General features: G+C 36.1%; 1 protein-coding gene across 1 annotated transcript in view; it reads right to left on the bottom strand.

The window, feature by feature from the left end:
* LOC104623647 (conserved oligomeric Golgi complex subunit 6) overlaps positions 1-15,689 on the bottom strand; it is a gene marked incomplete at its 3' end in the record, with an annotated part of 35,654 nt that extends 19,965 nt beyond the window's left edge. Inside the window, exons 1-4 of the mRNA XM_010290798.1 lie at positions 15,651-15,689; positions 15,169-15,312; positions 14,731-14,802; positions 11,012-11,070 (exon numbers count right to left, since the gene is read on the bottom strand). Of these exons, the coding sequence (XP_010289100.1) occupies positions 11,012-11,070; positions 14,731-14,802; positions 15,169-15,312; positions 15,651-15,689 (314 nt within the window). The remainder of the gene's footprint in view (positions 1-11,011; positions 11,071-14,730; positions 14,803-15,168; positions 15,313-15,650) is intronic.
* Between the last annotated feature and the right edge of the window lie 169 nt (positions 15,690-15,858).

Raw genomic sequence — 15,858 nt, 5'->3', positions numbered from 1 at the left:
GAAGATTACACAATAAAATCTGAAGAGAAGAAACCATGGTGTAACTTCAGCTGAGTCAGAGGAAAAAATACCAAGAGAAGCTGTCTACAAAACATACTCACAAAAATGAACAGACAGGAAGATACTAACAAAAGGGTACTTTTAATTAAATATTAGGCTTGTGAGACATTTTCTGATGACAACTACATCATTCTCACAACACAAATGAAAGATGGATCAGGTCTGTTCTGTAATAATCATCGCAACAATGCCTGAGCCATGCTGCTTAAGCTGCCTCAGCTATCCCTGCTCATCCCTGCCCTGTACTGCCCTTTCCACTGTGCCAGAACCCTTGTTTATACTATCGTGCAGTGAATCAGATCAGGGAACAAACCTGGCAGGAAAAAAACAGAAGTTTTTATTTTGTTTGGGTTTTTTTGGGTGGAGGTTATATGTATTCCCTAATTCAGTTTACCACAGGTCTGTACTATGGGACTGTGGGACATTAAGTTCTGCACAGGCACACCCAGCTGCCAGAGGCAAGGGGGCAGTGACTACTTAGTTCACTGCTGCTACGAAACTGCTTGTGAAAACTACACTTCAGAACCCTTCTGGCATATAAAAAGAGGTCATGTCAATAGTCAGTCACAACAAGTAATAATAATAAACATTATTATATTTATTATCCCCTCTCAGCCCCCCAAAAACCTAGAGGCATATCACATAGCTACTCAAATTGAAAATCAGGCAAGGACACTTAAAGTTTCACCCAGTGATGGTGCTTTCAACAGCACGTTCCTGTTCCACGTCATTGTGCTGAGTAAGTCTAATCCATCAACATCACTATCATTGGATTTGGTTGAAACAACAGACAATGTAATTTAGTCAATTAACTTTATTTAATAGTTGCTGCAAGTCTCTCCTCTTGTAATGGAAATCTCAATTTAATATAAAACCACAAAGCTGAAAATACTTACACTGGATTATCCCTCCCTTTAGGGAAAAGAAAGATGGTAGGAAAGAGACTGGAGAAAGCAAATGCAAGACCTTCCTTGGTTTCAACTGAAACAAGATTTCCCACAAACAGAGGAGCAGATGGGATGTTGAGCAACTTTTCTGTTCTTTGAACCTGTGTATCTCCTGAGTGCATAAACTCTGAAGGACTCTTACAGAATATCTCCATTTACTATTATCTCCTGTTCAGATTTTTTGAATGCATACTTTCACTAAACTGGGCGCAGGGGGAACTCTGATTTTAATTAGTGAAATATACCAGGCATAACAGTTTTTTTGAGTTTGCTTTAGAGATTTCTTGGTATTAGGGTTGTAGGCTTCCAAAGAACAAGGACCAGAGTCAGGATCTGTACAAATAGCATGCTTGTTAGTCTGTGCTGGAATTCTGTGCCCCCTTCACTCCTGAGGTCATAAAAACAAATAATGACAAGATCTCACTAGTCAACCTCTCTTCACCTGGAAGTCCTCACTGCACAGTGCTCGCTCCATTACTTTTTTGCTGCTATAGAGAACAAGGTTCAATTAAACATTGTGCTTTAAAGCCATTCCTATCCCTGGCTGTGTCTTTGGCTAACAAGTGTCATAACTGCTCACTGACCCACTCTGCACGCTCCCAATAATTAACTTTTATAAAACAGAGTCAATATATTGAACTCTAGCAACACAAGTCAAAAATTTCACAATGTAAACCAGATAACAACCTCAAGGTGGCAGCAACGTTTCATCTATCCTTCTCAAGGTAGTGATTCGGAAGTGGTGAGATACCTCTATCCTAAACCTAAAAGCATGCATCCGAATTTTGATAAAGCTGTTTCTTTCAGGCTCTTTACAAAGGACATGGGATTTCAACAAGCTACTCAGCTTCAAAACCCAGGTTAGCCACCTCTGCTCATGCTGGCTATGAAGGTTGCCTTGGTTATCAATCTGCATGAGAAAGAGATCCTATATCTTAGATGATGAAGGATCAGGAACAAAATAAGTAAGTGCATGTACCCTTGACTTCTACCTGGCAGTATACAGTATTAATGAGACCAATAAATTTGCATAGTTTTTTTTAAAAATATATATATATTTCCTCAGACATAAGCTAACATATTTAGCTAGAATTTGATCAATCTTACTAAAGCAGTGAAATGGATTAAAATATCACTCAAGTTTGCTATAGTGCAAATAAGTGCAATAAGTGCTGTGCAAAACACAATGCAGGTAACAAGAAAAGCTAGAGTAAGGCCATCTTACTTACAACCTACAGCAGTTGGTAACTGTGCAGACACTTGGACATTTCAAGACCCACTGGCCGTTCTGTAAACATAATCATTTGTACATTGTGTTCTAAGCAAGTGTCCTACAGCAGAGGAAAGGCTGCACTGTGCTGTTATCCTAAATTTTGGGGTTTTTTTTTTTTTCATTTTACTAAAGTTATCCCTGCATAAAGGGACACAACTAACATGGGAAGTTGTGCACCGATGCAAAGGGGGAAGTGCCTAGCGCTGGTAGACTTTGGAGCTTGGGCAGGGTAGGGGACTCCAACAAAGAGCAATTTCCCCAGTTTTAATCGTTACCAGGGAGACAGAATTCTTTTGCAAGAGAACTCAAAAGGCTGGGAAAACTATGCACTTCGTGCACTTTTCCCTTGAACCAAATACAAATGCGCACTGTTTGTTAGGATTATCACCTAGACAGCTCAAAAAAACGAGGTGGAGGAGAAACAGGCTTTCCTAAAGTTTAATTTTATCTTGCCACCAAATACAGCACAAAAATCTGCCAGCTTCCTTTACCTAGGACAAGTCATAGCAGCATGTTCTGAACTTAATTTTAATTTGTGGTATTGAGGATTCAACACATTTTTTAAAGCCTCAGAAAGATGGGAGTATTTCTAACTCATAAAGAAATAACAACCATCTTTAACAGACATGTATAAATGCTTTTCAGCACCAATTGGAAAAAATATTTTTCTGTGATGGTTTTGTGGAAGGCAAATAAACAAGACTATAGAACAAAACCTCTACACAAAATTAAGTGTTAGCAAACCATCCTTAAAAATAAGTACCAGGTGCAAAAATGCATTTGTAAATGCTGAGAACAAATGTTTTTATTCTACATTTTGGCTGTCAAACACATCTTAAAGGAGAACTGAAATACTGTGAGAAGGTATTCAGCGACCAATCCCCATAGAATATATTTTTTTTTTCTCCTTAATTAAAAAATAGGAAGGCACAGAAAAATAGTGAATTGTCTAACGTTCCCAGGATACAGGAAAGCAGCAGTAATATTACAGATGGTTTTGATGAGATCTCGTCTGGAAAATAGATCACAATCCTGATCATCTGTGTTCAAGAACAATGGACTCCCAGTAGACCAGAGCTAGCAGGATGATCATGGGAATGGAGAACCTAATTTATGAGAGGAGATGAAGGAAGCTCTTAAGATATAGGACAAGATGAGAAAACAGCCAATTTACATCCAAGAATTAGATTGGAAATTAGGGAAAAATTTTTACTGGAAACAACAAGCTTTTGAGGTAAGTGTTCCAAGAACAGCAACATGTACAAAATGCAAAAATAATTCACTAGTTATATGTTGAACAGTTGATAAGTTTATGAAAGTCATCATGCAAATGATATCTGCAGGCAGGAGAGTTGACTTGAACTTAAAAGGTTTCTGCCATCCGTAATCCCTATCTAAAGACAGTTAGCCTGCAATGCTGTAGCCCTGCCATATAATGCATTCTGCTCTAAAATTATATAGGTAAAAATCAAAAAGGCTAAATCAAAAGTTAAGCAACAGAAGATACTAACTGCACTGAAATGATTCAAATCTTGCCAGATTACTAAACACTAGAATAAAAAAGCTTATCTGCAGTAAATAAATTCATAAAATTTAGTAATTTTCTACTTACATACCGATCAGGCTTCCTATAAACATCATTGGTACATATCTACAGAATAGTCTGGATAAGCAATTTTCACATGCAAAACTTCACAGCAATTGTGATATATATATATACACACACTTACTAGGTAAATCAATATTCAGCAATGGTTGAGATACAAGATATGTTTTCTAACTTGTCAACAGCAATTAAGTTAAAAAGGAATGCATTTCCAGTGAATAGATTCTTCTCCATCTTGTAGAGATGATCTAGTTCATAGTGTCATACCAAACAGACTGATATCTTCAGTGTATCTTTTATACAATCTGATAAAAAGACATTTGAAAGGGGCCTGCTTAGTCTAGCTTCAAATTTGCCATCAAATTCAAAAATGTTGCCAAAGGCATGAAAATAACACATTGTTCTCCACATCCACCTGGAATAAGATCAGAATAAATGAGCTTAACCAGCAGCGAAAGGAGAACTAAATCAGATGGTAGTAAAATAATAAAGAACCAAAATCAATTTCCAGGGAAGATCATGGTCTCCCTGTTCCTGGGCTTTTCTCCTAAGAGCAGATTAGACAAACATCAGTCAGGAATGGTATCATGTAACTGATTCTGCACTTCTGATGAATGTTTCTCCAACCTGTAAGATCATGCCTCATTTCATACTGATCAAGAGTACGTCATGCCTCAACAGAAGCATGTATGGTTGCCAGGTAGAAAAGCTGGCAGAAAATAAGGTTTTGCACTTTGCCTGCTGGTCATGGCTATAATGTGACAAATCAGGTTTTTTTTCCTTCAGATCCATTTTAGCTGTTTTAATTCCTGTGTTATTCCCTGTTACCTATGCTTTACTTTGGTACAAATCAGGAAAGAAAATCAGCCTCAGAATTTCAAGCCTTCACCCTCCCCCACATGGAATTATAATTCAGTTTAGGCAATCACTGCTTTTTCTCATGAAGCATATTCACAGGAATAAATGTAATTACAAGTTTCAAAAGGTCAAGACATGAAATACATCTCATCAGTGCAAACCACCAGATGAACACTTTTCTGAGCATACGCTGATGAAAGCAAACCTCTCTAACCTGCTACAAATACTGCTGAACTTCCTGCATCATTTCCAAATTGACTATGATGAAAAAAGGTATTTCTTAAAAAAGAAAAGGAAAAAAATACCACCAAGAGACAAGCATGAGAGATCTGTAGTGTAGCACTACTGAAGCAGCAGATGTTCACTAATGAACATTTTTCCTATGACTTTTGACCTTGTAATGAGCACAGAGGTGACAGTCAAATCATTCACTGAACTCCAAGAACTGTGTTCGTTGAATTTAAATAAAGAGCAAGTCTGAAAGTAATTTAATTAAACACACTGCTGAATTCCAAAATATGTTTGGGAATCATAGGTAACTGTGTTTTTAAAAAGTGAAACAATCCTAGTGCTACAAAAATTGATTTTCCAGAATCAACGTAACTAATGACTCCAACATCAAAATATGTATTTTGCTCTGTTTAAGATGATTAATAGCAGCTAGCAAAACCAGATAATGTGTAAAGGCATTCAAGTGTATAATCTCAATGACAGCTCTTAAACTTTAGCCTGACTCAAAAAATGTCTGTCCAACCTATTTCCATTCCTACTCTTTCATACAGTTTTCAGAGTATGGTGGTCTTTACTTCCAGAAAACTACTTCTGACTCCCATCAATTTTCTATTCCTGCAGGGTTATTTTCTGTGATCTCTCTGAGCATACACATACACTTACATAATCACTCTTATTTAATTTTATAAGAATTAATATTGTAGCTATTACCTTCTGGTCTCTTGCCTCAATTGTTAGATCAACGACTATCATTCGTGGCTAACCTCAAAACCAATCTTGCACAATATGTTACCGTTAAGTGGCTAGTAGAACTACTATAAAGCCAGGCTTCTGGCACTCTGTATACAGTATTTTGGAACAGAACTGTTATTTCTCTGGTTTAGGAACTACTGAACTCCAGGACACTTGTTACCAATGCAAGGTGAAGTAGTTTCATATTGCAAGTAGGTTTTTAGCTCACCCAAAGAAAAAACAGAACTGAACTCAGGTACAACAAGAGAACTGACATGTCACAGAAAGCTTCTAATGAAATTTCACTTCAAGGTGCACGATACTTTTTCCTGTCAGCTTAATAGCAATGACAATAAACAAGTGTACATCTTTTAAACCACAGCAGATGTTGTTTGAAAACAAACTAATCTCCTCATTACTAAACAAAAAAAAAACCAAAAACCCAACTAATGCAACCTGAAAGCAATATTAGTGTGCTCCAGTAAATGTATAGAAATCTAGTGAAGAAATTGGAGTGGAAGTTGACTTTTACCAATTCACAGAAATTGTCTAAATTAACTACCTCAGTTTTTCTTTATTATCAAAGTTTGTTATGAAATACGTTAAACCAAACATTCTATTCAAGACTCTACACTACTGAACAGCAATAAATTAACCTTATATTATAGAGAGATGGGTTGAATGATTTGGACTACTTTATTTCACACTACATGGTTCTATTAAATTGTGATAAGTCTCAATTTTAAGGAGAGAAGAGGGGGAAAAAAACCCGTAGTTCATATGTTAAGCAGATTACATAATCTAAAAAAATGTGAAGTAAACCTGTTTTGCTTCTAATGCAGTAATTTTAACTAGTCTTTACAGAGAAAGTAAATTCAGAACAAGCAACCTAACTGACCAAAGAAATGCACCAACTTTGACATATTCACAAATATAAAAATGCAGTTGTATTAATGGAAGATTACTTTTCAAATTTGTTATCTAAGTAACATAGTCTATTTAGCATTTATGCCAAATTATGTCTAAAGCTCAAAAGTTACAAGAAAAACAATGATGCAAAGCAACATCGTGAGAATGCAGAAGTTTTAACTTAAATCTGAGACTATCATCTTATTTTCTACCCCAACTATTTAACCAAGTGTCTTAAATCACACATTTTACCAACACAGGAAGTCCTAAATAGGTCATCAGGATTACCTACACAATACTGCAGGTCGATCACTATACCTTCAAACCACAAATTTAAGAGACTAGGATGACCAATAAAGAGTTCAGGTAAGCAGCTTAGGAAATTGAAAATCATCTTGAACTACATCTAATTATATAGGTGATAATACAATGCAAAAACTATTTCGCGTAAGAAACCTAGTACCCGCACAGAACCACTGATGTAGCCATTTCTTTGCAACTATCGCAGAAGAGAAAGAATACATGCAAGGATGAAAGCACAAACAAGCATTGTTACTTAAAATGTTCATCCTCATACTCAAGTTCCCATGACCACTCTGCATCTTGGGGAAACTGTTCTTCACCGCTATCATGCAGTTTTTGATTAAAAAAAAAAACAACTACAATGTTCAAATGCCACATAGGGAAAAATTTCTGAAGAGCTATTTACATTTGCAAGATCAAAAAGTGTTGCAAGCTAAGAAAATAGTTCAGTTACTATCTCAATCTTTCCTTTAGTTGCTTTGTATAGCTAGGAGGATAAGTTACCATTCCAATCAAAAAGACTCTGGCTATTGATTTTTTTTCCTCTGGTTCTGAAGTGACCATTTTGTTCTTTTAATTGCAGTTTGCTTTAAACTTGATACTCATTATAACATCTTTCGACAAAATTTACTTTCCAGGAGAACTGACGAGGCATGAAGAGGGTTTACCCAAGCCAAAGGCTCCACCTGTCATTTTCTGAAAACAGCCTTAAGACTATTACAGAAAGACCACTACACATCTTTGATCAAAGACAAAGCTAACATGTATTCTTAGAAAATGAAGGGAAGTAAATAAAAAGCTGTGAAATACAAACTCAATTATTTGCCTAAGTAACTTTATCTTCATCATACTGAGTGAAAACAGCAGCCCATCTTCCCTTAAATTTCAAATACAAAAATTAAATACTTTTAAAAATCTAAATCCCTAATTACCATAAATGCATGAAATGCATCTGAAAGTTGACTGTCTCACTTCAGTTTTAGAACACTGAATCAAATCAAAATATTTTCCTCCTACAAAAACACGGTCAGCTAAAGTAAATCAGATAAATGCTAAGCATAACAGGAGATCTCTTTTTTTTGACCAATAGCTAGCACAGCAAATCATTTACTGCAAATCAGAATAATTTCTGAAGTTATTTTTTAAAAATGGCTAAAAAAAGGCAAAAACAGATGAGGACTACATAGTACCCAGTGAGAAGGGCAGAGTCAAAATAACTTTCCTTAAGGACAACGTAAAAAACTGGTTCAGCAAAATGACAGAATTTATTATTATCTCTGCTATTTCAAAATGCTTGTGAAAAAGAAGAACATAACTAATGTGAAAAGGAAGAACAAAACTAATTTTATTTTTCAGGGTCATGTTTAAAAACATACCATTACTCAGCACTGATTTAAGAACTTAACTCAGAAACACTGTGGTACATAAAATGGAATTTGTTTTTTAAAAAAAGATTATGTTAAATTTAAAAATTACACAGAAAATTCTATTATATTGGTGCTATTCAAATACAAATTCCCATTATCCTAAACTTCAAGAAACTTTGACCTAACTCATATTTCCTTGTGAAAAGCCTGTCATAAAATAAACAGCTGACAGGACCACAAAAATTAGAAATAGAAATTTGAAACTGATGAAGTCTGAAGACGACTTCTGTGTCTTTTTATAGGACGAACTCTAAAAAATTGATTATGCTCAGCAACTCACAGAATCATAGAATAGTATGGGTTGAAAGGGACCTTTAGTGGTCATCTAGTCCAAGCCCCCTGCAGTGATCAGGGACAACTTCCACTAGATCAGGTTGCTCAGAGCCCCAGCCAACCTGACCTTGAATGTTTCCAGGGATGGGGCATCTCCCACCTCTCTGGGAAACCTGTGCCACTGTTTTACCACACACACTGTGAAAAATTTCTTCCTTATACCTAGTCTGAATCTACCTTGTTTTAGTTTAAAACCATTATCCCTTGTCCTATTGCTACAGGCCCTGATAAAAAGTTTGTCCCTATTTTTCTTATAAGCCCCCTTGAAGTATTGAAAGGCTGCAATAAGGTCTCCCTGGAGCCTTCACTTCTCCAGGCTGAAGAACCCCAACTCTCTCAGCCTTTCTTCATAGAGGAGGTGTTGTTCTAGATTGACTCTTCTTGATTTAGAGTCACTGTTTCAATTGCCTTCTTTTTGAATGGGTCCAGCTTTCATCCCTGCATTTCAATCAGCCAGCATTTTAGGACAACTCTCAGAAGACAGCGAAGCCATGCCCTCCCAGTTTCACCATTTACTTCTTTGTTGGCTAAGAAATGTCACCCGTTAAGTTCAAGAAATCAGCAATCTAAGACCTGTATTTTGTCTGACTGTAAGCAAGATTTCAGCTTTTCAAGAAACCCCTAACAGCCAGTAGCAGATGCATCTTCATGTGCCTGATGTAAACCAAAGTGATGCATCAGAACAAACTGTCATTTAATAAGTCAAAAGAAAAGGTGACAAAAATGTCCCAAATGGAACAAAACAGCCTTCCACTATAGCTTTTGCTTAAATTTTTCTTAAGTTTAGCAAGGAAAACAGTTAACAGGCACTATGAATCTTCCATAACCATCATATTGTAAGATCACAAGTACTGTTTGGCTTCTGCTAGTAAGTATTTCATGGTATACTTTAAAAAGAGCCTTTCAAAAGAGAACTTCTTCCTACATGCGCACTCTGAGGTCACACAGACCCTTTAAGTACAGGCTACTTCCTAAACCTTTTTTTCTTCCCCACACTAGAGGGATGTTCTGTCTCTTAAAGGAATTAGCAGAAAGTCTTTTAAGTAAACTATTGTGTCAGTAAGGACTACATTGTAGAAGCACTGATGTACAGTCTCTATGATCTCCTTTAATGGAATTTAAGGCCAATTAGACATACACTACTTGGGATTGGTCTTTCTATCTTCCATTCTGCTTCAGAACAAGGAATCAAAGCAGCTTTCCTTTTCTTGAGACTACAAAAAATATGACCACTTCTCTGTCCTACTACTTCACATACTCATATTTAAAGTAACAAATTTTCTAAGACTTTACTCCTGCTCACTTACTTAAACTGTGACTTTGCCAAATCCTTCATTTTATATCAACCAGCATTGTATTTTGTGCAGTTATTCTACATTCAACTTTTAAAATATGTACAAAGTACATTCTAACTTCACATTCAGACTCTCACAGGACTTCTTACTGAAGTTCACAACATGAACCTACTGATTTTGAAAGTGCACCCAGAGCTATCCAAAGCCATAATTTCTACTAGAAACATATCACTGGAAATAGTTATTTCTAATCTCCAGTGAATTGTATATAATTCTCAGAAGGAAGTTGATAAAGCAAGGAGATTCATTCTTCTACACTGACAAACCCTAAAGCTGTAAAACCAGATACCCCAGCCATAAAAACAATAAACATTACTTGTATCTGTCATGTGGGCTACTATGCCCTTCCCATGAATAAAAAAATACTGAAAAGAGCAAAATACAAGTATTTTCTTCCACAAGAGATTGGAGAACTGAGGGGAAAAGTGGTCTGTGTTAGGATTATTACAGTATTCACGTATTTCACAGTTAGCTTTAAATATGGCTATAAACCATATAACCAGTAGGTTATAAAACCAACTTTCTGTTCCTACATACAGTCCCTGAACAAGAGAGTGATTTCCACCGGCCATCAAGCCTTAACACCAACAAGAAGCCTGTGAAACTGGTGAGACATGGAATAGGTCCATATCGGTTACAAAACAACATAACTTACATTATCAACCAACATTAGGTAAAGTACATACATATTCAGCATGCTGTACCACTGTAACTGATCCTTTTCCCTGAAAGGCCAATTTTTATTGCAGCAAACACTAATATATGTTCTTACCTTTTTGTATCCTCTAGTAATAAACTAAGGGTTCAGTAGCTTTATTACAATTAAGCTACAAACACAGATATGTGTTAAAAACAAAGTACAAATACAAAAAACCCCAAAGTTATTACTCAAAAATAAGAGCGGCAGAATCAGATCTAGAAGAAAATTCCATCAGTACTGTCATGTCTTCAAGAAATAAATAAGGTGGTATACATACTTTTCTGCCTGGAGTTTTGTGGTTTTTACTATCAAGTCCTGGGTTTGTTCCTTTGCTGCCTAGAATACAATTAGAATTGTTAAGCACGTGAAAAACACAATCATATCAAATGTATTACACAACCTTTAAAATATGTAACACTTTGGAAGCTTTCTGACTATAAGCAGTTTAAAGAGTGTAGTCTTTGAAACAAAAGGCCTTCTTGAAATAAGTATTAACTCTCCCTATTTTCAAGCATGAAAAAATAAATTAATATACTTATCCATATATATTTTCATCTTGATATATATTTATATTCATACACAATTGCTTTTTAATTTATATTTAATACAAAAACATTATTATAAATATTAGAAATAGTTCTGATTATTTTGTTTGTCCACCAACTGTAAATTGCTTGCTATTACAAAATGAAAAATGAAACAAGTTCCTCCGGATGCTAAACTGCCCGGTACCAGTGTCCATACAGACATTTTAGACACGAATACAGCTCTGCTCGTGTAAGCAAGTTTAGTTCTACAGTCCAAGCAGCCTACGGGGCAGTAAGGAGGAAGAAAAATTATTAGGAAAAATTTCTTCACTGAAGCGGTTGTCAAGCACTGGAACAGGCTGCCCAGGGAAGTGGTGGAGTCACCATCCCTGGAGGTATTTAAAAGACATGTGGATGTGGCACTTAAGGACATGGTGTAGTGGTGGACTTGGCAGTGTTAGGTTTGCAGCTCAACTCCATGATCTTAAGCGTCTTTTCCAACCTAACATTCTATGATTCTAAGAGCAATGCACTTAAGAAGTACATCACAGCCCTAAATGTTCAGTGATAACAATGCAAGGGAATCTATCAGAAACAATTAACCTACAGACAGCAGCTGCATGACTAAAGGGATTGCTGCAACTGAAGTTAAAGAGTTCTGAGATTTATCGCTCAGCAAGAAGTTTTCCACTGGACACCACCAGTGGTCATTTAGGAAGAAAAATAAGATGATTTAACAACAAAAAAGAAAAACCAAGATCAAAATGCCATCAGTATGGAATAGTACTGCAAGTGAAGAGGTGGAAACAGCTATAAAGATATTCTGCGTGAATAATTTCAAGACTGTAATAGGTCTAAATTACGGTGTTTGCCAAAATGAAGATGCCAATCTTGCAACCCGTTAGAGGTCTAACGCAAATACATACACGCACTGATTCATTTCAGCCTTTCTATCTGCCACACTGCTTTAGTTACAATGGAAAAAGCAGTCAAGGTACAGGAACACTTTGAAAGGCGAAAGTAGGACTGCAACCATTCAAGTACAACTTCAGGCTCCCTCTGAAGACTGAGCTGTTCCATGAACATAGACAGCAGGCACTGCTCAATTTTCTAAAGAAAACTATTATGGACTAGCACACAAATTTAAGAAAAACTCGACAGAATTTACTGAACGTTTAGTAGTTCCAAAATAAGTTAAGATCTCTTTAAGCTTTTTATAACTTACGTAAGATAATATTTAGATTTTAAGATGTATTTATATTTTAAACTTTTTTAAAATGATAATGATTTTCAGTGCTTCAGCCTAACAAAAAAAAAAAAAAAAAAAAAAAAAAAGGACAATTACAACAGAAGACTAGACCTGAACTATTCAGTATGGAAATCTACTAATTCCAGACTTTTTTTTTGCCCCCTTCCTTCAGAGTTGCAGATTTTAATAAACCAAAAAGACAGAAGAAATTTGCTTCTTTTCCAGTGCTTTCTGGACAGAAGTACTAATTGCCAAGAAGAATGCTAACAGTAGGACAGCAGAAAGGAAGGAAAAGCAGTTTTTCTGGATCTAGCCAGATATATCAAAGAAGCCAGTTTTTATTTACATGCATTTAAATACATCCCAGATACTGTTATTACTGTATGTAATGTAAGAACTTACTTCTAAAGAAAACAAGGTAACTGGCAGAAAAGTCAGACATGCCAGAAAAATTAGAAAGCTTGTATTTGATGTTTCTTGCAGATCTGAAATAGAAATATTTTTCTCTTCCTCTCCACCTCAGTATACTAATTAAAACTTTCCCTATCTTTCAACCCCGCTTTCTACCATTCCAGCACTTGCCTCCTTCTCTCCCTTTCAGCCATTGCACTTACCAAGTCACTGTCTTGAAATCAGATCTGACAGTATCTGGTTGTTCAGATTGGATGGTATTATGAAGTTAGGAAATGAAAAAGATAAAAAGTTTTTTGGCTTATCAATATATAGTCCCTTTCATATCTTGTATTTGTTCTGCTCTCTTAGCACACTTTTCTGCCTTATATGCTATAGATACTCGTCTTTAAATCTTCTATTTGCTCTACTTTTAGTCCAACTTTGTCTTCTTATTCAGCTAGAGCATGTGCTTGCAAGTCTTCATGTACTATTACAGATAAAATACCAGAGTATTTGACAACTGAGTGCTTGTTCATGGGCTTATTAACTTACTTTAACATTTATACAGACAAAGAAAACATGGGTTGAATTGAGACAAGTTCAGAGTTCTACAGGGCTCTAGAGGAAACCTCAGGGGGGGCACAGAACAAAACTACCTACTGACTTTAATAGAAAAAGAAAGCACTGCAGGGTGGCTTTACTCTGGGGGAAAAAAAAAAATCAAAGACGATAGTTACACTTCATGATTTAAAGACAGAAAAGAGCAAAAATCTGCATGGACACTTGACTCATTTCCACATCTAAGAGTTTAATCAAACAGTTCCTGAACTGCACTAGGGAATACATCCACATTAACAGTGTTCAAAGAGATCTGAGACCTCCGAGGTGCACTTCCCAATGCCTTCCAAAGTTGAAAATTAAGTACTGCAGTGGGCTATGCTGTACTCTCACACTTTTTGGAACAAGTTCATCTGACTACAAGCATTCTTACGGGAATACATACAATGACTATGAAACCTATTCATCAAAGTAGGGGGACATCTAAAGTCCCCCTTAGGGGAGAGGGGAAAAAGCAACTGTTTTCACAGTATTTTTTAGTGAAGGATTCTCATTTGTGCTATATGCAGAACAGATTTGGTTTGGCAAAACATCTACACTTCAGCATCCATAAACCTTTTAAATCACTGTATTGAATATTGGACTTGTACACTAAACCCAAGCCAGATTTAGTAACGCATTATAAAACACAACTTTTTTTTTCCCCTCTAGCATATTATGGATTCAGATTAATATGAAACAGAATTGGTTTTGTTGCTTATCAGAATTTTGAGACAATGTTGTGAAACAAATAGAATGAACATGGTACACTAGATTTGTCTCCCTCTTTGGATTACAAGATACTTTCTTATGAACACACTTGAGGTGTTTATATGAACACATAACTAAAGAGATGTAGTCATGGGAAAGGCACATAAATTTTAAATAGAAATACACAAATGTAATTAACCCTTTAATCTCACACACATCCAATCTAATAAAATATTTTCTCTCCACTCACATACAAATGGGTATCACATTGCTATTCTCAAAATAAGTATAAAGCTGCATTCTGAATTGCAATTTCGAAGAAACTAAAGTTACTTCCTCAACACATTTTCTAAATAAGTAAAAAGAAACATACTAATATCCTGAAGTAACATAATATGCATACTATGGAAACATCTCACTGTTGCTGTTAATCTTCCAAAACAATTATTTACCCTTTCAAAAGAAAGTAGTTGCACCTCAAAAGGAAAAATATACAAAGCACATCTATTTATATATTACCTTCAAACGACTGGACATATCTTCACAGCAGCTGCTCATCGCTTGCACATCTTCGTTTATACTCTCAAGCTCCTAAATAAGTTCAAATAACAGTAACTCTGCTTTAAATCAGAAATGCCATACCTAGGCCCAGCTTCATCCCACCAAAATGAGATGCCCAAGTTACAAGGAACATAGTCAGTCTAGGCTCCCTGTTAATCAATGGAGCAAAGGCAGCTCCAAAGATCAACATTCACTTAGGATTTTTACCTGTTTGAAACACCACCCCCCTCTGCAAAGGATTTACATCAAATGAAACAAATGATGAAACAATTTTACTGTAAAAGTATGTTTGTCCTGGAAAGTCAAAATCTTCCTTAAGCCTTTTTACCTTTTTTAAACTTTAAATTATATAGCAATAACCTTGCAAAATATCTAGTCACACTGTAAAAACACTACCTCTTTAACTTGCTTGAATATGTGGACAAATTCTTCATTTATAGCTAAGCTTCGTCGTTCAATGTCTCCACGCAAATTTCTTCGGGTGCGCAAACTGTTTTCGACAAAAAAGGTCGAGAGCGCCTTCAGTGCTTCCAGCATTTCCTAGAAAATAAGAAAGAGCTTAACCTTCCACACAGTTACAAAGAAGCAAGTTACATCGTTTTGTGAATATGCCAAGTTCATGGTTTTAGGGAGGGGAAAAAAATCCCAAACTACTACGCGGTTTTAGAAGAAAAAAGCCTACCTAAACACAGTCCAGATCAGTTGTTAAATAACTAAAATAATTGCTGAGTCTTTCTCATATAACATACAACTTTGTCTACTATTCTACAATAGGTTTAATCAGATTACCTCTGGTTAAAGCATGACCTATCCATTGCTAGAAAACATTTAAATCCGAAAAAGCTTAAGAAGTGCTCTCTGAGCTAAGCAATACAAACCTCCCTACGATTTAGAGGGAACGAACAAGTGCGTGGCATGTCACTGGAGAAGCAAAAACGAATTTTATTTTTAATTAACGCTGCAAACATCTGCTTGTGACTGCGCAGCGGAACTGAGGGTATGACACGGCTCGCTTGCCAATTTCGGAGCCTATCGGGGCTCGCTGCCCCTGACGGCTCATCCGGCTGATCCCCGCAGGGCGCTCCC

This window comes from Phaethon lepturus, unplaced genomic scaffold (assembly GCF_000687285.1).
Source record: "Phaethon lepturus isolate BGI_N335 unplaced genomic scaffold, ASM68728v1 scaffold10587, whole genome shotgun sequence".
NCBI classification, from domain to species: domain Eukaryota; kingdom Metazoa; phylum Chordata; class Aves; order Phaethontiformes; family Phaethontidae; genus Phaethon; species Phaethon lepturus.
This window is presented reverse-complemented; position numbering and strand designations above follow the sequence as displayed.